The sequence below is a fragment of the Echinops telfairi genome, unplaced genomic scaffold (genome assembly GCF_000313985.2).
Source record: "Echinops telfairi isolate 266 unplaced genomic scaffold, ASM31398v2 ScPeMD7_7400;HRSCAF=8409, whole genome shotgun sequence".
Taxonomy (NCBI): domain Eukaryota; kingdom Metazoa; phylum Chordata; class Mammalia; order Afrosoricida; family Tenrecidae; genus Echinops; species Echinops telfairi.
Window position 1 is genome coordinate 9,667,259 of NW_022111300.1, and position 25,539 is coordinate 9,692,797.

The following is a 25,539-nucleotide window of genomic DNA, read 5'->3' on the forward strand; positions in this document are numbered from 1 at the left end:
TTTATTTCAAAGAGCAATTGTATGTTAAGAAAACAGCCCAGTCCAGATCGAGTCCTTAAGTCTGATATTAGCCCATATGTCAATACTAGTGCATAAATTCTTCTTTAGACTCACATAGCCATGCAATGATGCTGAATGCAGGAAGATCACAAGCCAGTGGGTGGAAAGTCTTGCGGATCCAGTGGTGGTGGAAGCATCTCAGCACTGGTCTGGGTCTCCACGTGGCTTCTCCAGGGCTCTGACTGCATCAGTGTAGCTCCATGTGACTTGTCAGCAGGAAGACGAAACAGAGAGGGTCTCCTCCTCCAGGGAGGAATACAGTAGTTCCTTGAATCCTCAGGAGAAGGCCATGCCCACATGGAGGCCTCAATAGCTATGGCCTGATTGACAGGCTAGACTCCACCCCTTTGCAAGTTGACAGGAGATGATTTACTGCCACAACTTCCATGGCAGGCGTTCCCCAGAGGGGTCAGCCAAATCTAGAAGGCTGAACCCTGATGAATGAATAACCTATAGGAAGAACAGGCAGATTTTCTTTTTCATTTAGACTACATTAGCACCATTTCCTACAGGCATCGCATAAGAACGTCTAGAGCAGTGGTTCTCAACCTGTGGGTCGCAGTTTCACAGGGATTACCTAAGGGGTCGTCTTAGGAAAATACATATTTCCGATGATATTAGGAACAGAGACACCACTCCCCTATCCGTCTCTAGGCGGGTCTGCCCACATGCAGATACACCCACATACAAAGACTGTTTCCCATGCTACACCATGCTTCAAGACAAAATTTCATTGATTTGTAATTAGAAATAAATATTTCACAATATGCACTTACATATTGTGTTTGTGAGTCATCACTGTGCTTTAAGCATGTTCAATTTGTAACAATGGAATACATCCTGCAGATCAGATGTTTTCGTGACAATTCATAACAGCAGCTAAATGACAGTTAGGAAGTAGCGATGAGAATACTTTTGTGGTTGGGAATCCCCACAACATGAGGAAGGTTGAGAACCACTGCTCTAGAGAAAGGTGAGGAGGAAACAGAGCTGAAAGGTCGGGGAAACTGGTGTTTGTAGACCAACCACTCTGTGTCTTCAGACTCCAAACGCTGACATCTCCCACTGCTGCTGAGGTAGCTCTCCATCAGCTATCTCCCAGCAGTTGGATTATATTTAGGTTTGTTTCCAACTCCTCCGAGTCCCCTTTTTTAAGCCCCAGGATGGCGTCGGGAGCCCCTGGTATCTAGTCCCTTTGTCAGCTTTGCCTCCTCCGGCGTGTGCACTGTGCCGGATTTCCCTGCCCCTGATGAGCCCAGCTCCCACCACCAGGGAATCAAGGGCACACTGACTGTGTCCACTTCTACGCCCCAGACCTTGACTCCACACCTGGCGTTTAATGAGAGCTCTGTGTTGGATGACAGAGTGGAAGCAAGGCTTCGTAGAAACATGTCTTCTTCAGAAAAAGCTTCCTTTGAATTCAGATACAGTCATTTTGTTCAGTTCCGAGCTTTCCACAGAAAAGGAAGTGTCCCTGCATGTTCATGGAAGTCAGTCTGAGGGACAGGAGACTTCAAAACTCCATGCCTGTTGAAGGCTCCGGACCTCCGGCCTCCCCTGTTGAGCCCCATATTTTAGTGGACGAGCAGATTGATGGCGTTCTCCGGATTTGGGACACTGCTTGCATTTCCCTGCCTGCCTTCTGGTGCAGGAGGCACTGTGCAGGGCCACAACATAGACATTTGATGATGTTTCTTAAACAGGGAGGAACTTCATATCATCAGCCCCGGAGGGCTCGGGTTTAGGAGGTGGTAACATACTCTTAAATACTAACCATGTGTGGCTTCTGAGCTTCTCCTGTAGCTGGCCTGGCGACAGGTCTGTTCCGAGAGGAAGAAGGCCGGCTGCTTGCCTCAGGGGAGGTCTTGGGTCTCCTGATCATTTTATGTAGGGGCACGTGCTCTGCATCCTGAGCACAAAGGAGCACAGAGACAACCCAAGGGTTTTTTACTACAAAACGCATTCAAGTTCTTTCTGTTACGAACTCTAAGTTACAGATCAATGCAAAGGAAGAGAATAATTTGATAGCTAATGTAATATATTGAACACTCACTACACTCCACATATTATTTTTAGCAGCTGTGATGGATTAATTGACATACCCTTTCATACATTCTTTTGTAAAAAAATCACCCAGATCCCATAGTAGATAACTACTGCTCACATCTGTAGCAATGTCTATTTTATGCCTGTGCTTGTGAACGCGTGTGCTTTTAAAACATAAGATCGGTAAATGTTGATAGCTCAGTGACACATCTTAACCTTGTTTTCAGAGGTAAACTGAAGAAGAAACAGAATATCCCCAATCGCCATGTTGACAGCTAGCCTTACTCTCTCCTTTTCCTTCTGATAGGTGCTGTTCAAAGCAAAAGCATCATCTTCCTGCCGAGTAAGGAGCCAGCGTTTGTCACTGTCCATGAAAGTGGTTTCTCAGAACCGTTTTCCATTGCGCCAGGGTTATGGACCGCTTGCATCAAAGCAGAGGGAGTCCTCCTGGTGAGCGATGTTTCTCAGTGAGGATGCGGCTGGGTTCTTTCCCCCGAGAGAGGACAACACGGACACTGTGACCCATTAAAAACACTGACCTCCCAGCCCCCGAGTCCTTGCTAACTCACAGCCACCCTCTAGGACAGGGTAGCACTGCCCCTGTGAGTTCCCAAGACTGTAACTATTGACAGAGGTAGCAAGGCCCATCTCTTCTCCAGAGGCAGGGCTGGTGACTGAAATATCTGCCCTTTCAAATCACAGCCCAATGCATAGTCACTGCCCCAGCAGGGCTCCTAAGATTCCTAAAAAAAAATGCTGACATTCTAGGCAGTTCTCTCCTGGACATAGGAACATATGATGACCTTTGCCCTCAAACGAGATAGGAATCAACTTCAAGTATCGGTTATATCCTTCCAGCCAATCCTCCACCCGCCTGGACAAGGATGAACAATAAACACATTAGGACTCAGAATGACCCAAAGGGGGAGAGAACAAAATATACGAACCTACATGAGCTTATGGCCCCACCATTCAAAAGCTCATTTGTGATGGTCCCGTCATGAATCAGAGGGACGTTTCGACGGAAAGCCGGCTTCTCCAGGAATTCTGCAGAATGAAGTCAGAAGAACCTCATTCAGCCGAGAAGACCCCACTACCAGTCTTGCTCTCGGCCCTGCAGAGAGACTGAGGCTAGAAAAGCCAGTGCATCCTTCTCCCTCCTTACAGGCAGCCAGGCGTCTCCCTCAACAGGGTACTTTAGGCAAACAAGGCTTATTCCAGGAAAAGGCTGTGTTTTCAAAGAGTACTACCAGCTCAAGAAACCATGGGACTTTCCAACTCTGGGGACAGACACCCTCTTTCATCTGTGATTTTGTGTCCACTTAAGGTCTTTTCAAAATACAGTGTTTGTCAAAAGTTTGGGTTCATGCCCTCAGAGCAGAAAATACAAAGCTTTTCTACTTGTACAACCTCCTTGACCGGGCAGGTTAACAAATCTCAGACAGCTCCCTTAACCCCGAGCCTGCCCCATCTGCCGCTTCTAGATCATGGTGTCAGCTCCTACCCTGGTGGGTTCTTTCGATCAGGATTCGTCGATGGAACCTCTCCTCAAAATGTTCAGGAATGGTAGCCAGGTGCTCTCTAGCTCAGTGTTCCCCACAGTGGGTGATACTGCTCCCTGGGGGTTGCTGGAATGAGCCAGGGCCTGTGCAAAAGCTGGTTCTGGGCTGAAGTACCTAAGTTTTTAATTGCTAGAGGGTGCTGAGAGGTTTTTCTGCACAGTAGGCCAAATATATTTTGGAACCTCTGATGTAGGTCTCTTGTTCTCTGGGCAATGGAGGCAGCTGTTCATGGAGGAAATTAGCCATGTGTCCATATCTTCCTCTTGTTCCCAAATCCCTTTCTTCATCAGTCACTAATTGCGGTGCTTCGGATGGCTGCTTGCAAGCCTTTCTAAGACCCCTGCGCATTGAGTCCGGATGTGGAACAGAAGCAGCAGACATGCTGTCAATCCACATCACTGGGATGTCCAATGAAAGCATGGCTCTAGAAGCCACGCCCCGTGCAGTTTTGGTCTGCACATAAGAGTCCTCAGCAAGTGCTTTTTCAATTGATGTATCTTTTGTCATAAATGTATCTGTCATACAACGTTCACCAATCCAACTTCTTACATCAGTTACTTTTAATCTGTGTGATTATACAGTAATACCTACATATGCTTCCATTCCATTTTGGGGTCAAAATATATTTTTGAAATCATTTTATTGGGGGCTCATACAACTCTTTTCACAATCCATCCATCCATTGTGTCAAGCACATTTGTACATTTGTTGCCCTCATCCTTCTAAAAACATTTGCTTTCGACTTGAGCTCTTGGTATCAGCTCCTCATTTCCCCTCCCTCCCTGCTCGCCCCTCCCTCATGAACCTTTGATAATTTGTAAATTATTATTATTTTGTCATATCTTATTACACTGTCCGACGTCTCCCTTCACCCACTTTTCTGTTCTCCATCCCCCAGGGAGGAGGTTATATGTAGATCCTTGTAATCAGTTCCTCCTTTCTACCCGACCGTCCCTCCACCCTAAGGGGTTCAAAATATTTTATTGAAAGTCGACTGCCAAACTTTACTGTGCTCAGATCTATGAGACCAGAGAGTAATGAGGAGATATGTTTCCAACCTCAGAAACTGATTAATAGAACATTAAGCATTTAAATTAAGTCCTACTCAGGCATAGAGGCCACTATGGTGGATTCCTGAGTGCCCTGGGCCATAACATCCTGCTTCCAGACTCCTGTATAGTTCTACTTTTCTTCAGGATAGAAAAGTGGAGGCCTTTCTGGGGAAACAAGGCTTAGTGGTGCGGTTGTGGCTGGCATCCCTGCCCCTGCAGCTGTGCAGTGATGCCGGGAGCCCTGGGAAGCCGTTAGACCATCTGTCTCAGCAGTGAAGCTCTGTTCTTTCCTAAAGAGCCCCTTGCTGGCTCTGCTGTGGGCTGACTGGCACACTCAGTGGGGCATGTTCTTGCCCTCATTGCTTAGGCCGGGCAGTGGGCCAGTTTCATCCTCTGAATCACCAGGACCACAGTACATTGCTGTTTCTAGAAGTGGTGTGTTATTCTGGATTGGAAATCGAAAAGCTAAACAACCCTCCACTGTCATGGCCATCACGCCCATTCCCACTCACAGCGCCCCTATAGCTCAGAGTACAACTGTCCCTGTGGGCTTCCCAGATTCCAAGTCTACAGATGTGGACAGCTTCATCTTTCTGCTGTGTGGAGCAACCGGTGGGTTTGAACAGTGAACGTGTGGCTACCAGCTCCAGCATACGTACCCCCCCCCCCAATCCCCGCCAGGCAGCTCTGAGACGTGCCCTAAAGTTTGGTAGAGGTGGTACAACTGGTTTGCACTCGTCAAAAATGAAAGGTTAGAGGTTGGAATCCAGCCTGAGGAGCTGCAGGAAGGCTAGATGCCCTCCCGCCCTGCTGGAGACAGGACGGCCAGGACACGCCAGTAGGCGTCTCCTCCGTCGTCCACGGGGTCGCCGGGAGCTGGAAGGGACTGGTAGCAGTGAGTTTGGGCTTTCATTTGTTTGTCTTGGATTGCCTTGGTTTACAATTTAATGCAACTAGTCGTTCTGATTTAACTTAGACCAGTCCCTGGAGGAGGACATCATGCTTGGTAAAGTGGAGGGGCGGTGATAAAAGAAGGAGGTGCTCTGTGAGATGGATTGACACCGTGGCTGCAACATCGCCGATCAACGGAGAATCTGTGTGATGAGTTGCTTGGGGTGTTTGGCTGAAGGCGAGGAAGAACAAGCTGTCAGCATTCACAGTTCCGTTGCGAGCCCCTGTCGGTTGGGTTATTTTATTATGACTGCTGGTCAAATGTGTGACCGTCCCTTTGTCCTTTACTTCCTAGGATTACCTGGTACTGCTCCCCAGGGACTACTATGAAGCGTCCGCCCTGCAGCTGCCAGTCACGGAGCCATGTACCTCTTCGGGATCCACCCAAGAGAAGTGAGTACAGGTCGCAGCAGCAGCTCTGTAGAGCTCCACCATCACTGTAACGTGATGCTCTGGAGAATCTCTCTCTGTGGCGGCACTAGTCCCTATTAAGTAAGAATGACAAAGCACTTGGTGCCTTGCAGCTAGTGTGAGAGAGACCCCCCTACCCCCACCTCATGCCCCCACCCCACCCCCAGCCATGGAGCATGCGTGATGCTGATGCAAGCCCAAGTATTCATTAGGCGTCTGGCTGGGTGTCAGGGGAGGGGAAGAGCTTGAAATGGAATCCAGGCCTGTGGTCCGCTGTTTCTCATGCAGACAGAAACCTCCCACCCATTCCCTTCCTCTGAGGCCCTTAGTTAGGCTTTGTGGATGAAGCCATGAGGGAATGAGTGAATGACCTGAATGAAGACAAGCCCTTGGGATGCACTTGGATACCCTGTTTTCCGTTTTGAGTTGTAACCACTGGCTTTTCTGTTGTGCTGTTGAAGTTGCCTGCTCTACCAACATCTGCCGGTGACCAGATTCCCTTGTGCCCTGGCTCGGGAAGCCAGATCCTTCCTGCTGGCTGGGGAGCTGAGACCTTTGGTATCCAGGCAGCCCACCCCAGCACACCCCATCATGGTGGACCTCAGTGGGAGAGAGGTAGGGCCACCTTTCACTTTCTGGAGCGCCAGCGCCACCTCCTTGTCTGTGCCTGCTGGAAAAACACTTGGGCCAGCGTTGCCTCTTGGAATCAGGAGCACTAATGTCTCTGAAGTCCCACGTTGGCAGAGATCTCTGACATGGCTTGCGGCTGGCTGGGGTCCACACTGAGCAGCCAGGGCTGTTCTTGGAACATGCTGGGTTAACGTGGGAGGGAAATGGGCAACCCCGTCCTCTTGCCTGTCTGTTATTCAGATGTCACAAGCAGATGCCCAGCTGTACCCAATTCAGGCCAAGCTCTCTCTTTCAAAAGGCAGTCGGGACTCAGTCTTTTTCTAAACGACTGCCAGAAAATCCCCAGATTACCCTAAAAGGACGCAAGACTCACGGACTTTTTTGCCCGAGGATCAGGGATCCTTAACCACTAAATTCCTCGAGCTCCAAACTCTGGAACTGCTAAGCCTCCAGGCACTTACGTCACGGAGTGAAGGACAGGTTAGGACAGGTCTGGTCCTCCTAGCAGTCCTCTGAGCTCCTCACCAAATCTGGAACTGGGCCGACATGGGCGGAGAGTTAGACGTGGAGCCCATCAACAACACACAACCCAACACCTCGAAATAAAGACTGCGGAAAACCGTCCTCTGTGTTTCCCTCTTTACTTCTCTGCAACATCTCTGCTTCGCTCCTTTCAGGCCAACGGTCACTTAGGAAATTAAATGTCTGGGATGCACATATACGTGGGATCAATGATCAGTGACTATGTAACCGGTACACTTTTCATTAAGTACGTTTCTAACATTGGAGCATAACACCTAGAGGGTTTTAAAATATATTTCTTGATGTCATTTAGTATGGTCTTCATTTCATTTGATTAGTCTTTAATTTTTGAAACTGATAAATGTAAGTCATATAGGCATACAGGAAAATGAGATAATCTTCTCTCCTTTCTATTGTAATGCTAATCATTCACTTAACTCCTCCGTATCCATGCTGTACACACACATAGATGTGAGGAGACTTCAAATAGTTCAGGAAATAATTTCATTATTGATGTTGCTAAGGCGAACCAGAGACATAGATGAGCTATAAGTGTATGAATGGATTTAGCCTCAATCTAAGAACAATTAGTTCTTACAACATGGTTTGATCTCATGAAGAGATCAGTGAATATGTGAGTACTCTAGCAAAGTGTGGTGAAGAAATTCAGTGATTCCAGCTGTCAGAAAGGTATGTCTGGAGTCTTAAAGGCTTATATTCAAACAAGCAGCCATCCAAGTGAGGCTTCAACTAAGTTTACATGGAGGAAGCACACCAGCCGGTGTGATCCAAGGATTTTGAATAATATAATCCAAATCTCAAGGAGAGAATGGAATCAGAGCTTAAATAGTGAACACCCAGTTTGCAGAAGGCTCTGGATGCCAGTGGGAGCCCAAATCCATGTGCAGGGTCCACCTATGGATTTAGTTGCCAGGGAAGCCCCTCCGACCATCGCTGAGGAACGGGCAAAGCCCTGTTATCAGACAGAGAGCATTGTAACGTTGATTACAGCAGGCGTAGATGGTCAAAATGTAGTATCTTATTCTTGCATCTCCCTTTGGGCTCATTTTAAAGTTGTTTCCATTTTTAAAAATGGAAGAGGAAATACACATAGATTAAGCCCCTGGCGAAGCCCCTCTGGCCGTGGACCAGAGGTGTGAACGGCCTTGCTAGCAGGCAGACTGCACTGGAAAGTGGATTGTTGCAGATGCAGGTAGGCTAAAATTTAACACTCTATCCTTTGATCTCCATTATGCTTCATTTAAATTTGTTCTAGTTTTTCATCTTTTTCTGCTTTCTTTTGACTGAGGTTTTATCTATTTGGTTATTCTTGTAAAATTTTTGTTGTTGTTGTTTGGCTTTTTACGTTTTTCTGGATCTGAAATCCAGGATAGGTAAATCTACAGAGGCAGTCATTGGCTTAATGGTTCCTTTGGGAGTGTGGCAGGGCAGCTTGGGAGGCAATGGGCAGCTAATGAGGAGGAGGACAAAAGTGAAGGAAACATTCTCAAACGGATGGTGCAGATGAGTGTGCAACTCTTCCTGACGTGACTGAACTGTTGAAGTGCATGATATGTGAATTATACGCCAATCGAACTTTTGGGGGGTGGGGGGAGAAGAAAGAAACAATTGATTATCTTTTAATTCCATTTTTTCCATGAACTTTTTGTAGTCCCCCACAGAGATCTAGGGACATGACGTGTACTCCTATATGCGCGCACACACACACACACACACACACACACGTCCTGTGGCTGTCTTGTGCCATTTGGTCCATTCTGACCCAGTGTTTTACAGAATAGGGTTTTCTGGAATGTACTCCTGACAGAAGCAGAGTCCAACGTTTTCTTCTTTGGAGCTGCTGGGTGGGTTTGAACTAGCAACCTTGTGGTCAGCAGCTGAACACAAGCCATTTGTGCCACCCAGGGACCTCTTTGCGCACACACACACACACACACACACACACACACACACACACTCATGGGGGGCAAAGGGGCAACCTCCAGGAAATGATGCACACACACACACACACACACCCATTGGGGGCAAAGGGGCAACCTCCAGCAAATGATGCTGATGACTCGTCAGGAAGTTTCCTCATCTCTGACTCATCTCAGAGCCACAGCTATTGGGATCAGCCACTGGGAAGGGCCCATTTTTAGATAATGCATCCAACTAAGGAATGTCTGCACTCCCCTTTTTTTCTCCTTTACCTGATTGCTTAGAGACCCATGCTGCTCAATGCTGTATCTAGTAGCCCCGTTTGGCTATTTAGATTTAAATTAATTAAGCCCAAGTCCAGTTAAAAATTCAGCTGCACTAGCTTAGTAGTCACAAATGGCTAGTGGCTACCGTATGGGACACGCTGTGTCATTCTCCTGAAACACTCATGACAGCTGAGGGCAATTCTCTCAGAGCACGAGAGCTGTCCTTCTCAGTTGACCCTGGTTCCACTCAAGCTCCCTTTGTGAAAGACAAGTCCCTGGTAGCAACAGCAAGCAGTAGCTCCCATTGGCCACCTTTCGTGTCTTTGATTGAGTTTCTCAGAACAGACTAACTGTCGCCATCCAATATCTTTCCAACCCTTCCTAAAGGTGTTCCAAAAACCACTCTGTATGCATCAGAATGGGAAAAGTAGTAGGAATTTATAATAAGGTGCTATGAGCAACCTGGCAGCCAATAATAACTTCTCGGAGAAAACCTACTGCACCGTGGACCTGTGCGGGCTTGGTGGCGAGGGGAGGACAGAAGAGCCCTTGTTCGGAGGTGCCCAGGGGAGAATGCTATTCGAGCGCTCTGTGTGTGGCAGTGTCTCTAACACAGAGTGGAAAAGTGGCACGGATCTTCCACATGTTTCCCCTAGAGGAAAGCCTTTCTAGTATTTAAGTGATAGAAAAGTGACCGTGGAAAACGGCGGTGGTTTGGCTTAGAGCTGTGCTGAAGGAAGAGTGCGTGTAACCTTTCCGAAGGCAGAGGGTCAGGGGATGCCTTTAAGTCACTTGTGTTAAAGCAGGCCTGGGCCTGCTTCTTCGAGGCAGAAAGTTCAGGGCATGAGGCAGGCTGACTCGCTAACGAGTAGATCTACTATTGGTCCAGGCATCAAAGGTGCAACACACGTGACCTCACGATTCTGCTGGTTAAGTGCTTAGAAAAGCTGGCTGTTCCAATCCACTCAGAGGAGGTTGGGAAAAAGACCTGGTCTTCCAGTTCTACTGTGACACACACGGGTCCGTGAGTTAGGATGAACTTAACAGAAACGGTTGTTGTTGTTGTGTTGTATTATCCGTTGTAGGGAAAATCAGAGACCGCCCAAGTGTCCACCAGCAAAGTGCTGATTAAACAAAGTATTGTACATTTATACTATGAATCCTAGGCAACCATGGGAAAAGTGAAGTTTATCTCTATGTATGGACATACAAACAAAAACAAAAAATCAAACACACTGCCATCAAGTCAATTTGGACTCATAATGACCCTACGCAGGGTTTCTAAGGCTCTAAAATTTTACAGAAGCAGACAGCCTTATTTTTCGCCCCTAGAGTGGCTGGTGGGGTTTGAACTGCCAACCTTGCAGTTAATAACCTAGTGACTAAGTGCCTAGTGCCACCAAGAATAATTTTGTATTGATATGGACACCTAGGTGGAAATAATAAGTTGTGGCAAAAAGCAGCAATCATCTTTATAATAGTCGTCTGCATCGTACTTATTGTAAGCCACATATGCTTGGAGACGCTCTCCATTCATGAATCCACTTAATCCTCATAGCAAACTTTTTTTGAACAGTTTTATTGGCATATGTAATTCATATATCATACAATTCAATAGTCACATGGAGAAGAGTTGTACAATCATCACCACAATGAGTTTTAGAACAGTTTCTTTGTTCTTGTCCTCATCGTTATGAGCTCCCCGTTGCCCCTCCCACCTTCCCTGCCATACCCCAGGAGCAATGAATCCAGTAGTGGTCTCCATCGCGGTCCCTAGCCTGGACGTCACATACCGTAGGAGGTGGAGATGATTATCCTCATCCTTTGACACAAGAGGCCCCTGAAGAAGACACACCTGTTAAGTGACTTGGCCACCCCGCTGGAGACAATCAGCTTCCTGAATCTAGGCTCCCAATCCGTTGGCTCTATCAGGGGTTGGCACAATTTTTCTGTCCAGGGCCGGAGAGCACATGTGTTATGCTCTGTGAGTGACGCGGTCTGCTGCTGTCCCAGAGAAAAAGCATCCATAGCTGCTGACTGGGGTCACGGTTTCAAAACAAAATGTATGCTCTGGTGCATATTTGGGCATAGAAATGGCCGGGAAGTCTAGAATCCAGGCTGTTCGCAGCCTTCATCATGGGAGTAGGTTCCATGTCATTTTTACATAATCTGGGTTAAAGTTTTTCTTTTTAAGTTAGAGAGCAGGAAAGCACCTCAGGGGGCTTTTCCATTCCCCATTATGCCCTCCCCCATTGATAATTATTTTTTATTTCAAGCTTTGAAAGTAAGTAGTTCGAGCAAGTAGATAAGAAACTCCTGGGTAGCCGGCGTAGGGTTGCCAGAGTTAGAAAATACAACTATGATTACTCTATTAAGTTTGAATTCCAGATAAGCAAGGACTAATTTAACAGGATCACCTGTATTATATCTGGCCAGCACACCTCTAAAACCAGATTTATTAGCTTAATGGCACGTAAGATAAGGTGACCAGATTTTAACCTTGGTAAAGCGGGACACCATTGATAAAACTCATATCCTGGCAAAATAGCCACATGGCAGCCGGAAACTGTATACCCTAGCTTGTCATGCATTCTTTCCAAAAATCAGGACTTTAAAAAAATGCCGCGGGACACGGGACAAATTGTTAAAAAGTGGGACTGTCCCGCCAAAAGTGGGATGTCTGGTCACCTTGACGTAAGAGAAACTGCAGGCTGCCATCTCAGTTCTGTTGACACCACTGCATGTGAACACGTGTCCAGTGTGCTTCCTGTCGGATGGTGACGTACTCACATGTGTTCTCTGACAGGTGGAGCTTTGGCTGCGACTACGTGTCCCGAAGGTGGGCAACTACGTGGTCGTGGTTGAGTATGCCACGGACGCTGATCTACTCTCTGTGGTCGGTGTGGATGTGAAGAGCCCCCGGTCCAATGCAACAGGCCAGGTGAACATCTACCGCTGCAGATACAGGTAACGGGGTCCTCTGTGTCTGAACTTTGAGGGACTCTGCTCTCGGAGCTTGGGTGTTTGCCTGGCAGGTTGAATTGGAAAGCTGTTGTCTTTTGTTGAGGCAGGTGCTGAAAACTGGCAGGTGATTAGTCAGATGACCCAGCCTCATTGCCAGTGAGGGCACTGGCTGCACAAGCTTAATTTTCGGCCTGCCAGCCTTGGCAGTGGTAATAATGAATTCTTCATGTTTGCCTCGAAGTCCGTGTCAAGTACCTGGGTGCATTGCATGAGGGCAAAGACCAGAATGCGGACAGGTGCATACTTATCTTTGTGTCTCTATGTGGCATTAGTACTTCCAGATGGGTAGATCACTAGGTCTCATGCATCCTGGAGGCTGTTGGTCATAGGCTAAGGGAAGGGTCCTCTTCTTGGCTGCCTGGACTTCTCCATAGAGCAGGTCAAAGGCACAGAACGGTGGTACAGACATTGACCTTTATTGGCTGACCCTGGGACTCTCTGCCCAAAGCCTGAGACTAAATCGGTGTTGCTCAAAGTCAGGTGGAAAAAGGTGAGTTGGAACCTTTCACCCTGAGGGGTACAGCATGAGTTTTGTCCCCCATGGGTTGTGGGGTGTACTCCTCTGAAGGTGGTGTGAACAAGGAGCACACTTGGCTGCTATCTGAAAGGTTGTAAGTCAAAGTCCACCCAGGGGCCCCATGGAGGCAAGGCCTGGTGATCTACTGCAACTGGTGATCACCTCCTGAAACTCCTCTGCTGGACAGTTCTCCTTTAACACACATGGGGTCACCCTAAGTAGAGGGTCAGTGGACAGCGCCGGCTTTTCTCTCATAAACTGTTCTGACTAGAAAACTCCCCATTGTTCATCAGTTATTTCCAGGAGAGGCTGAGGAGCAAGCAGGCACCACACAGATAGGGACAAAATGAGGGGAATTTATGGAGCCAGGCTTAGCATGTTCTGTTCCCTCCCCAGCATCCTTTGCCGGAGTGCTGTGATTGACCACACACGCCGCATTGCTGTGTATGAGCTACAGGCAGATGTGCACATTCAGATCAAGGCGCAGATGGCCGGATTCCTGCTGGTATGTTTCCGTTGTGCCCATTGGATTTTAGAAGTGTTCTGTTGATTTCTCTGTAAGATTAACGTGTGAAGAATTGCCAGTTTCAGATCGTTTCTGCATCCCGTCTAGAGATTTGACCTCCTTCCAGGAGCGTCTTTCCCACCACCCGATATAGTCATCAGGTTAGCACCGAGCTCACAAGACTCCAGTCACCAACTTTTCATTGCAATGATAAGGAACCTGGTGGCGGAGTGGGTTGCGAACCACCAGGTCAGCAGTTCAAACCACCAGATATGATGTGGGAGAAGGATGAGGCTTTCTGTGCCCAAAGATTTACGTCCTTGAAAATCCAGAGGGGCAGTTCTACTCTGTCCTATAGGATTGCTATGAGTCAGAATGGACTCGATTGCAGTGTTTGATTTTTTTAGTTGGTTGTTTATTGCTATTATGAATGGAATATCTTTGGCCATATTTCCCATTTCATTGTAATTGCCCTGAGTTGTTGCTTATTTTCTTGCCCATTTTACTATTTATTATCTCTTTTAGCTTTTTGGAAAACTCTTTCAGAATTTTAAACTTGATTATCACCTAGGATGTTTTGTTTTTGCTTTGTTTTTACAAACTAGTGTTGCTCTACTTCAAAACTGAGTATCATTCATGATCAGTGTCACAATAGATGGGCCCTTATAGAATGGGAGGAAAATGTGGAATAGAACTTCAATTTTTTTTTTTTAATTCAGACTTACCAAATTGGTTGAGGCTTGAAGACTCCCCAAGACCATGCCCTTGAGATAGTCTTTAAACTTGAAACTGAAAGTAGCTCCCGAGGTCACCTGGGAGTTAATAACCGATTGGCTTGCGGGATAAAGATAACATTTGAGTCCTGCACAACTTGAACGAATCGTCTGTTTGAGACAAACCGGTCAACAATTGCTTTAAAACTAAGACAAAGAGAAGGCCAGAGGGGCTGGGAAACAGCATTAGTGGAAGTAGGAGGACCAGAATGGGAACAATGAGAATGCCCATGCATTATGAACGAGAACTTCGATGGCACAGAACAAGTTGTGTAGAAATTGTGGATCAGAACCCCAACTGCTATATAAACCTTCCCCAAACATACAATGCGATGTTAGAAAAGGAGAGGAAGTCGGATCCGGGCCATCAGACACAGACTATGGAGAACGACAATGGCAGATTAAATAACTGTCAAGCCCACCCCTCTCATGACACACGTGGAATATTAAGAAGTCTCCTAAATAGAGGTCAGGGCATCGCGGGTGAGAAGAAGTAGCCAGATTTAAATAAATAACTCAGGCAACGAAAGAGTATCCAAGGATGAAGGCAGTTCCTGCTACTGATAATAGTCAGCATGTATCACGGCCTGAGAAATGCCAGGTCAGCTGGTTCGAATGTGTTTAAAATATCTGTGCCTGGTGGTGTATGTTCTTATCTGACTCAAAATTTACCTCAAAACTTACCTCTGAGGACGGTTCCTTGAGTAACTTCCAGGTGTGCCTGAGATTCAAGGCTCCTTCGGTCAGCAGCACATTTGTCACCGGCTGAGTTCTGCTTCTGGGGGGCTGCTCCCCTTGTCCGCCCTCCGGGCCAGCTCCAGGCATGAACTGAACAACCTTGTTTTAGTGCTTTCCTGCAATTCGTTCTCAGCTTTATTTCTGCAGTTATTCCAAAGGCAGTTTAGTCAGTGACCCTGGTAGAAGGAGAAAGGATTTGTTGTACAGATGATGCTGTGGAGGCTACCATCCTGCATGACTATTATAAAGTATGCATTACAGCCCTGGATGAAGCCTTCACTTAACAACCCCAGCCTACTAGCCTTGAGCGCATTCGGATACCTAGGGACTCTGTAAATCTTCACGGGAGCAAACAGCCTCCTCTTTCTCCCGTGGCGTGACTGGAACCACTGACCTTCTGGTTTGCAGTCCAACACTTACCCAACAACCCAGTCAGGGCTCCTTCTTTCAGGAATAGCGACCGTCAAACAGCGTGTTTGGCCATACCGGTGGGTTTGTTGATAATTGAGATGAATTTTTTCCTTGCATTGTCTTTGATTAACAGCATCAAATTTGCATCATACCAGTTGAAGAATTCTCCACCGATTACGTGAGGCCCCAAGTCCGCTGCCTGGCCAGTTATGGGCAAGTTGTCAATCAAAGGTAGTGTGCTTCTTTCCTGTGTGAATTTGTGCGCTGAGTAAGACTGCAATCCTTGTAAGGCGGAAGCTTCAAACGGGACTGTGGGTGCTACAGGCTCGTGATCAGTTAAAGACGGAGCTACACCATTAACCTTGGCTGTCTGTCCAGAAGGAACAGCAGGAAGCTGACGCAGGAGTGCCGTGGCTCAGCCCCGCCCTCAGCACACTGAATCCTGAGTGCATTTTGAGCCCGCGCAGACTCACCTTATACAATCCTTTAATCTGTGTCGGAGGCTGTTCACGTAGGAAAACATGACCATAAAGGCCTGCCTCACGGCCAGGTCATGAGAATGAACGAACCCGTGCTTAGGGGGTGGGGTGGGAGGATCGCTGGGATATAGATTTAAATGTAATGTACATGCACAGTCGTGGCATCGGGTTCACGGGACCATGCGACAGAAACCACAAAGATGATGCCAACCTGACTCTGCTTTAAAGAAGTGACCAGTCTTGGGCCTTTTTAAAAATAGGGTTTTTTGCTTTTGTATTTATTTAGCACTTCCGTGGCACTTACCTCGTTTGAGCAATTCGTCTTAGTTCTGGAAAGGCACCTTTCACTGTTCTGATCTAGTTCCTTCATGGACCATAGCTTTTTAGTTTGTTTTTCAATCAGATGTTAAAATCCTCTGTGTTCTAGCGCTACCTGTGTCTCGCAGACCCACGAAGCCCCTCCGACGGCATTCGTTTTGGATGTCCCGAGAGAAGGGCTTTCCCCTCTCCTGCCCCAGGATCCCGCCCTGTCGGCTAGCGTTGTTTCTGGAATCACTTTGAAGGAACCACAGGTAGGACTCACCTACATGACAGGTGCTCAGAGTGTGAGCTCTTGACCAGCAACTTCGGAATCCCCTGGGAACTTACTAGAAACGCAAATTCTTAGGTCCCAATCCCCGATCTACTGCCCCAGCAATCGCTAGCTTCACCACTCTGCAGGTAAATCTAATGGAAACTTCTGGAAGCAGTTTCTGTGGGAATTTATGCAGGCATCTGTTAATCCCGTGACCACCCTGGCCAGGTCGTCTCCTTCCTTCTTGCCTGGATCTCTGTCCACTCACTTATTTGGAAATTTTCCTTGGCCTGTCTTGTAATGCCTCATATTTGCATCGGTTGCATTTGATGAGTTCATCTGTTGTCTTCCCAAGTATGTAAACACTTTCAGAATAACCCTTCTCACAGAGCATTTTTGTTGTCCCCCACCCTCTCCCCACCCATGCACTTAGCACAGTGCCTTGCAGGGGGGAATTAATTGGCGAGAGCCCCACGTGAAGGGCAATGATGGAATGCGTTGGTGGCTGGCGTTATGGTTCACTGTAAATGGTAAAACCGCAGACTTTTTCTCATTCTTTGTTATGGAGCTTACTGTTTGTGCAGATAGAATTTGGTCCTTGTAATCCTAGCAGTTGCTCATGTCGATTGGCATTGCATCTAGTTTAGGAACTAACAGGATCTGAGAGATACAATCCATTTGGATCCCATGTGGTAACACGGTGAAGGCAGCTAAGAGTAGTGGGGGGAGTGAATTGAAATCCAGACATACGGAGTTCTAACCCTGGTTTTGTCAGGAAATTTGTCTGACCGTTGGCAGGTTGGTTACCCTCCCTAAAGGGTGACTCTTCTCCGATGAAAGATGTGAAGATTATATGAAGCGATGTTTCGTTTTCATTTGTGACTGTTTTATTTGACTTTCACCTCTAAATGTGCTGTGACCCTACCTGCTTGTAGCTCTTCATTTGAGGTTTTCTGTTCGGTTCCATTGAGTTTGGCTCATTTATTTTTTGCCTCTTAGGACCTGGTGACCCTGAGAGGACATGTACCCCATCTGAGCCACTATGTCTTGGTCATCCATTTTTACCAACCAGAGCACCCCTCATTCGCTGCCCAGGTGTTTGTGGAGGGAGCACAGCAGTGGTCAGGTGAGCTCCCGTGAGCAGGTCCCAGCAGCTGCCTCCCTCCAGCCAGCCACCCTGTCCCAGCGCGATGCGGACTCTCTGCTCTCTCTCCAGGTTCCTTCCGGGCCTCCTTTTGCCCCCACGTGCTTGGCTGCCAAGCTCGAGTCGTGTCTGGAGGCCAGGATGCCTTGCACGTCTCAGAGCCGGAGGTGACCGTGACGGTGAATGTTCCAGAAGGAAGGTCCTTGGTGCTGGTGCGTTCCCATTGTCCCTCCGCTTGTCTCCTTGTGGCTGTCAGGGGCAGCCATTCCGTGGGTTGGTTTGTCCTGTGGAAATCACTCCTCCAAGGGGATCGATTGGCATGTATAGAAAAATGTTCAAAGTGTACAGGTTATGTTCGACAAAAATAAAAAGCACGGGACAATTAAAGTCCAGGGGAATGGGAAAAATAGAGAAATTCATAGGGAGGAAAACTGCCCTGAAAGCAGCTCTGGAGAGTGTGGGTCTCAGCTTTCCACTGGTGTTTCCCTTCCTCTGTCCTCAGCTGGCTGGTCAGACTCTTAGCCTTTTACCTTCTTGTTTAAAAAAACAAACTCTTTCTTTTGATCTCCACCTCCTACTGTCTCTATGTTTCCCCTCACTTTCTCTCGCGTCCCTTCAATAGCTTCTCTTATTCCCCTGGTCCCTATTTGTCGACCGTCTCTCCGGTTCACATGCGGAGCTCCCTGGTCTGTAGCGTCTCTCTTTGAGGGATGTCATCCACTCCCATTGATTCTCTCCTCTCCTCCGTTGAATGACGCCTTCAACTGTACATGTACCGCTAATCTTCCTTGGACTCAAGGAATACTATGTGCCCCCCCCCTCCACCACCACACAGCTCACATGTTCTTCAAGCCTAGCTTGCTTCCTCTGCAGTCAGAGCCTCCCTACTCTGTTCCTCACCTTAGTTGATGGACCGATGGGCATCCAGTGTCCAGCGGGACCGATGATGTCTCCACTTTCCCTTTACGTCACCCATGGCCGCTCCACCAAGGTGGTGGTTCCCTTTCATCCTGTCTCTGCACACATCGGTTCAGTTCCCGTGGCCCCGTCAGACCAAGCGTTCTTCTCTCGCACGTGCCCAGGACCTCCTGCTTGCCCTTTCTTCGTCCATTCCATCTCACCACACCTGGTTAAAGCAGATTTGACCGTGTAGTTCTGCTTGACCACTTTCCCTGGATTCTCGTTGCGTACAGTGGCTGCAACGATGGGCTCGGGCACTGGAACCCTTGTGAGGATGGTTTGGGACCGGAAAGTGTTTCATTCTGATGTGCACAGGTTCACCCTGGGTCAGAACCAATTGGATAGCACCTAAAAACAACAACAAGACTCTGTGTGTAGAAAGTTCAAAGACTGGACAAGAAAATTGGTGGAGATAATCGAAAGATTTGGCAGTATGAAGATAATTGAAAGATTTGGCAGTATGGCACAACTGCAACATACAAAAAATCCATCAGATTGCTGTGTCAATCAGATTGCTGTATGCTAATGAAGAGAGCTCTAAACAGGAAATAAGAAAACAATACCATTTGCAGTAGTCACCCCAAAGATGAAATGCTTATGCCTAACCAGAGACACAGAAAACTTGTACAAAGAAAAATACAAAACAGTACTTTAAGAAATCAAACAAGGCCTACATACATGGAAAAAACGATACCATGTTCATGGACAGGAAGATTTAACATTGAGAAAATATCAATGCTACCCAAAACAATCTTGAAATATAACTCTGGTCCAGATCCCAACATCATTTTCTAAAGAGATGGAAAAACAAATCATCAACTTAACTGGAAAGGGAAGAGACCCAGGATAAGCAAATCATTATAAAAGAAGAACAATACTTACCTGGCAGGGGAGACACCATGCCCAGGAAGGTGGTTTTCCCAGGGCGAGGCTCATCCATTGCACTGTGGGTGTGCTGACCCCTGTGATTTCCTCAAATGTGGGAAACTCGACCGCATAACCTGTGGTAGTGGGGGACTGCGTTCTCGCTCTCCCCTATAAAAAAAAAAGAAAGAAAGAAAAAGAAAACAAAGTAGTAGACCTCTTACTTCCAGCTTCAAAACACACTACACAGCTATGATAGTCAAAACAGCCCGGCTCTGATACAATGAAGCTATGTCGACCAGGGAACAGAATACAGAAACCAGAAATAAACCCATCCCATTTCAGACAACTGAATTTTGGCAGAGGGCTACATACGTTAAATGGGGGAGAGCTCGTCTCCTCAACAACTACGGCTGGCAACCTTTGGTTTCCATCTGCAGAATGGAACCAGACCCACAGCTCACTCCATGCACAAAGTCATCTCAAGATGGATTGCAGGCCCATCTGTAAACCTTAGAGCTATGCAGAGCATCAACGAAAACCATAGAGACAAAGGGACCCAAATGTTTGACATAAAAAAACCACTATCAAACAGAACACAAACCAGACACAGAGCAGAAGACAAAATCAATGAGTAGGACCCCCTAAAAGAGAGACAGTGACGAATAATGATGAACCTCTAGAATACCTCCGACCTGGAAGGATTTGGAGGACATGATACTGAAGGAAGGTAGTCAATCACAAAAGAACAGATGTTGTATGAGACCACTGCAGTGTAGTAATGATGAAATACGCAATTTTCCTCTAGTTCTTAAATGCTTCCCCCCCCCGACTACCATGATCCCAATTCTACCTTACATATCCGGCTGGACTGGATGATGTGCACTGGCACAGATAGGAACTGGAAATACAGTGAACCCAGGACAGATGAACCCCCCAGGACCAGTGGAGAGAGTGGCGATAGTGGGAGGGTGGAGGGAAGGTGAGGGAGAAAGGGGGAACAGATGACAAGGTCTACATATGGCCTCCTCCCTGGGGGACGGACAGCGGAGAAGCAGGTGAGGGAGATGTTGGATGGGGTAAAATATGATAAAATAATAATTTATAAATTATCAGGGGTTTGGGGGGAGTGGGGAGGAAGGGGAAAAATGAGCTGACACCAAGGGCTCAAGTGGAAAGCGGGTGTTGTAAGAATGATGAAGTCAACATATATACTAATGTGCTGGACACAAATGATCCCCTAATAAAATGATTTAAAAAAATCAAGATAACGGTTTTTGTACCAAAAGAAACAGAATTTGATGGTTACCAGAGGTGGAAGAGGCACTTATAGACTTAGAGAGGGTTGGCAGGTGTTAACTTGGTTGAAAGGGATAGTAATATCCGAATGAGGGAGATGGCAAAAGGCAGTGCGGGGCAGGACAATGGACGAGCTATTAGGAGATTTGATAAGTTACTTAAGTTGCTGAATCCGAAAATGGTGATCTGATATGTAAACCATCACCTAATTCATAATAAAAAGTTTCCTAAATACATAATAATAATTCTGGGCATCCCAGAAGGTGTGCCAGACATGAAAAACCACAGGCCCTTGGTCCCAGCCCAGCCCTCCAATCTGCCGCTTCTCAAAGGAGGGGCCTCAAAGGCTCTGTACTCATTGCTTTCTATTTAGGATCATGGGTTGAGTTTGCCAAACTGGTGATTACCTTCTTTGAAAAAAACAAATCTGTTTCATTTGGTCTTGGGCTTAACAATTAAGAACATGGGTCCTAGAGAAGAGAATATATAACGGATAGCGTTACGTGGGTCATGCGTTTGGAAGTCTAAAGACACTTGGCTGGGCTTCTTTTAGGTCCGTGTTCTACTTGTGCCTGTGGAAAATTATGATTTCCAACCTCTACCCAAGAACTCTCTGGACAAGTCATCCGAGTTTATCAACAACTGTGGGGGAAACAGTTTTTATATTGAGTAAGTACCACTGCGGAATGCCCGGGGCACTGCTACAGTTCCTGCCGGGGTGCAGCTGGGGTTTGGGGTGGCCTGTGGATCTGCCTTCTTTGGACACCCACCCGAGTGCCAGTGAGTCTGGATGGGGAGAGGAAGTGCATCTTTTCCTCCTCGACTGCCCTACAATGGCCGCGTGCTAGCCTCTCTGTACAGGATCAGTGTCCACAACTTTGAGCTCAGCTGAGGTCCACTCTCCACACTGGGATTCCCGGTCTACTTCCCGTTTGCCAACTTAGATTCCTAAACGCTAGCCCATCCGGTGCCCTCCATTGCTAGGGGTGTCAGCTCTGAGTGCCCTCTCCTTTGCTATCGTACTGAGCAGACTACTGTTCTCTTCCGCACATCTTGAGGGTTTTTTGAGGAACGCGAGAGCTCGTGAGAGCCTTGGGAGACTGACGCCTTCATGTGTGTGAAGGGCAAAGGCCCTAAGGTCAAGCAGCTGTGGGTTTGAGAGTGCTCAGCCACTCCATAGCTCTGTGGCCTTGAGAGGAACACTTGGAGCCTCAGTTGCTGTATCTGTGAAATGGAGTGTAGGCCTAACTATTTGGCTGTGTTTGAAGGTGAGTGTGATGAAGGTAAAGCCCTGGCGCATGATCCCTGCCAATGGGCATTCCATACACGTCGGCAATTCTCCCCCTCCTCCTCCCATCATTGCTGTTATTGTTGATTATATGAGTATACACTTTATCTTTTCCTGCAACGGCTTTATTGAGATATAATTCACACACCTCATCATTGATGCTATAGGTGTGTTTTCCCCCCAATCGTTTTATTGGCGTATAATCCACCTATCATACAATTCATTAATTCAATCACATCAAGAAGAGTTGTACAATCAGTTTTAGGACATTTTCCTCATTCTTGTACTCATGGCTCTTAGCTCCCCATTTCCCCCTAACTCCCCTGCCATGCCCCCACGGAACCATGAATCCCGTGACTGTCTCTGTAGATGCACCCATCCTGGATTGCATATACAGAAACACATTAAACAAACAAAAGTAGCCAGAATAACAAAGTAAAACTTATCAAAACCTCAATAAAAAAGAAAGCAGAAAATATCAAATACTAGACTAAATTTAAATGGATCATAAGGGAGATCAAGTGATAGGTGCTAGATTCTAATCTAACTGCATCTGCAACAATCCGCTTCCTAATGCATTCTGCATGTTAGCAAGGCTGTCCACATCCCTGGTCCATGGTCCAAGGGATTGTAACCTTTTCATTCCAGCCACCAAAAGCTCCTACCCTGCTCTACTGTGATGGGTCCTCCTGGAGTAGATGGAGTGGGGCGAGGGGCGGTGTGGGGGTGAAGGACCATCAGTTGGGGGGTTTGGGTTAGGGATAGGGTTAGGCCTGGGGCAGATGGATAGTGGTGTCACCAATTGTATATCCATGGCTGTGTGGTTTCTTACTCATCCTGGACTCCAGGGCTTCTCTTGCTGCGAGGACACTGCTGTGTTGTGGGGAGAGGGTGGGGGACCAGTCAAACTGGGTTCTGAGCCACCTCTTAGCATCTTACCATGAGTTGCTGTGTCTCCGCAGCCCCCAGACAGCCTCCACATTCTGTAAGAACTCTGCCAGGTCCCTGGTGGCCTTGTACCACAATGGCGCACTGCCCTGCGGATGCCACCCTGCTGGAGCTCTGGGCCAGAGCTGCAACCCAGAGGGTGGGCAGTGCCTATGCCACCCCAACATCATCGGGCAGCAGTGCACCCGCTGCCGGACGGGCTACTATGGATTCCCACACTGCAAGCGTAAGTGGCTACCCCTCATCCCGGGTGGCTCTACTCCACCAACTGTTCATCTCCAGCTTCCCTGGACATCCTGCAGACCCGTAGATTCCGAGTCAGCCAACACGGGGAGAGGGGCTGGTGAGATTCGGGATTTCTAGCTATTTATTCATGCTGGGCGTCCACGTGTTAGGGACCTCGGTTCTTGCTTCCCAGCGCTGAATGAAGTCACGCAGCAGAAGCACTTTTAGAAATCCAGCTAACTTTCCTGAGGGCAAGGGAAGTTTCAGGTATTACAGCCTTCAAAAGTACACGCTATCTCTGAAAAGTGGGGACTGGTGACAGTTCTCAACTGAAGACCACCACTGCAGGGGAGTGCGGACAACACGTAGAAGGGATACCGGCACAGGAGCCCGAAGCCGAGAGGGGTGGGGACCCAGAGCAGGACATCCCTGGAGGGCAAAATTCCCAGAGAGCAACCTCCGCCCAGGCCCAGCCTTATCCCCATCCTGCGTGACTCGAGGGGGCATAGTTGAGGGTACTGGCTGATCTTATTCTTCTTATTTGTTGAGGTGTCAGCAAGCTAACTTTATTCATAGGCAATGGGGACTCCATACAAGTTTTTAAAATCACTTTTTTTTCACTTCAAGCTTTTTTTGTGCATGATGAAAAACTGGAAAGCAAAGGGCAAAAAGCAAAGAACACAAAAGGCATCCAGAATCATTTTGCTGATTTGATACAGTTTGATCTGTCTTTCCACACCCTGTGCATGTCTACAAATGACTGGCAGATGATTTTAGGTGGTTGAGGTCACACAGTATGAATTCATGCATTTTTTTCACACATCATGAATGTTTTCCAATTCAATGTCTCAAAGCCAAGCATATTTTCACAGGCAAGAATATAATCTGCTGACTCAATCAGAACAAGAAACAAAAAAAAAATACCCTGTGGAGGAGAAAAAAATTTCATAAAAAACAAAGATGGTTAATGGGCCTCTAGATAAGGCTATGGGCAGAGTTACAATGAAAATACTTCCTTCCCTTCCTGCTCAATTTAAAATGAAACAGAAAGCAAGAGGACATTAAGTATCGAGCTTCTAAGAGAATGAACCAATTGTAAACTATTAAAATATTACCCAGGTGCTTCCCCTGAATTTAATGTATTTCTATAGTACGGCCAAGAGATGCACACATCCAGCGATGGGTATCATACAGCTGCACAGACAGGCACAGACTTGCACACATCCTCCCCTTGCACGTCCTGCTTCCACCAACCTAGCCAACCTTGATGGAGACCACTCAAAGGTGGATTAATAATTCCATGTCCAAGATGCCTTTCTAAATCATAACAAAAAGATATTGACATGTTGGTTTGCTCACTCGTACTACTTTTTATCATGCATTGTCAGGTGCCCCTGTGATGTTGACCTGTGAACGTTGACCTTCATCTGCCCCTAGGTGGCCTTTGTCTGTGCATCCTCAGTGTTCATGGCTATGTTCAGGCGCACCTGTGTGACGTCACGTCGCTGGTGCCTAGTATTGTGTGGGGCCCAGGTTTGGAGTTTCCCATAGGTGTCCATGGGAGGCTGACTTTCCTGCAACCATTTATGCGGCCTGGCCAGCTGCTTTTCGCTGGGCAGGCGTCGGGGGAGGCACCCCTCTCCCGCCTTATCGCTGCTCTGGCTACCTCTCACAAGAACCACACTTTCTAGAAGGGACACATTTGTGTTTCCTGCTCCGTGTGACTCTTGTGCTTGACAAAGTGGGTGAGTAGAAATAGGCTAAAATGTCACACTTTTGGATGGCGCAGGCACCTTCCTAGTGAGTGGAAGCCCTTCATTCCCTGTGATTCAAGCGAGGCTCAGCTGACAGGAAACGCAGCGATGCTCATCAAACTCGTCCCTGGATGAGAAGCCCTCCACCTGCAGGAACTGTCCTGCGGGCTGGGCCCTGCGTGGCAGAGCCATGCTGTATCCCGGGCCTTGCTGCCTGCAGTGAGCCTCCCACACACTGAGGGGCGCACTGAGGAGAGCAGGGCTGGTGCGAACAGAACCCTGGTCTCTGGCCTGATCCCAGCCTGGACACTGAGGCTGCAGGTTCAGGGCATGAGGAACCACATCAGGACCCTGAGGAGCCCATTTGCTTCCTTTCATACAGGACCTTCTGAGGAACAGAAGGCCCCTTGTTTCAACGGAACCTGGGTGGGTTCCTTTGAGTGTCTGTCTCAGAGCCCATTGGTCTACTGAGCTTCATTCAACAGCCACCAGGAGCTGCTGGGTCCTGACCTGTAGTCATCGGTTTTACAGATCAACCCCTGACAATAATGCCTGTCTTGGCTTCTCCAGAGAAACAGTACCATAGCTGGATGGA

General features: G+C 47.5%; 1 protein-coding gene and 1 non-coding gene across 2 annotated transcripts in view; both read left to right on the forward strand.

The window, feature by feature from the left end:
• Positions 1-25,539, forward strand: part of LAMA3 (laminin subunit alpha 3) — a 259,097-nt gene that overhangs the window by 116,229 nt on the left and 117,329 nt on the right. The window contains 14 exon segments of the mRNA XM_045296310.1: positions 2,414-2,556; positions 5,967-6,064; positions 6,544-6,697; positions 12,248-12,408; positions 13,379-13,487; positions 15,543-15,640; positions 16,316-16,460; positions 17,462-17,588; positions 17,679-17,818; positions 21,283-21,398; positions 22,980-23,106; positions 23,108-23,165; positions 23,168-23,191; positions 23,849-23,854. Coding sequence (XP_045152245.1) covers positions 2,414-2,556; positions 5,967-6,064; positions 6,544-6,697; positions 12,248-12,408; positions 13,379-13,487; positions 15,543-15,640; positions 16,316-16,460; positions 17,462-17,588; positions 17,679-17,818; positions 21,283-21,398; positions 22,980-23,106; positions 23,108-23,165; positions 23,168-23,191; positions 23,849-23,854 — 1,506 coding nt within the window.
• On the forward strand, positions 19,441-19,604 carry LOC115871709. The gene has a single exon (XR_004047431.1). It is a non-coding gene; the product is annotated as a U1 spliceosomal RNA (small nuclear RNA).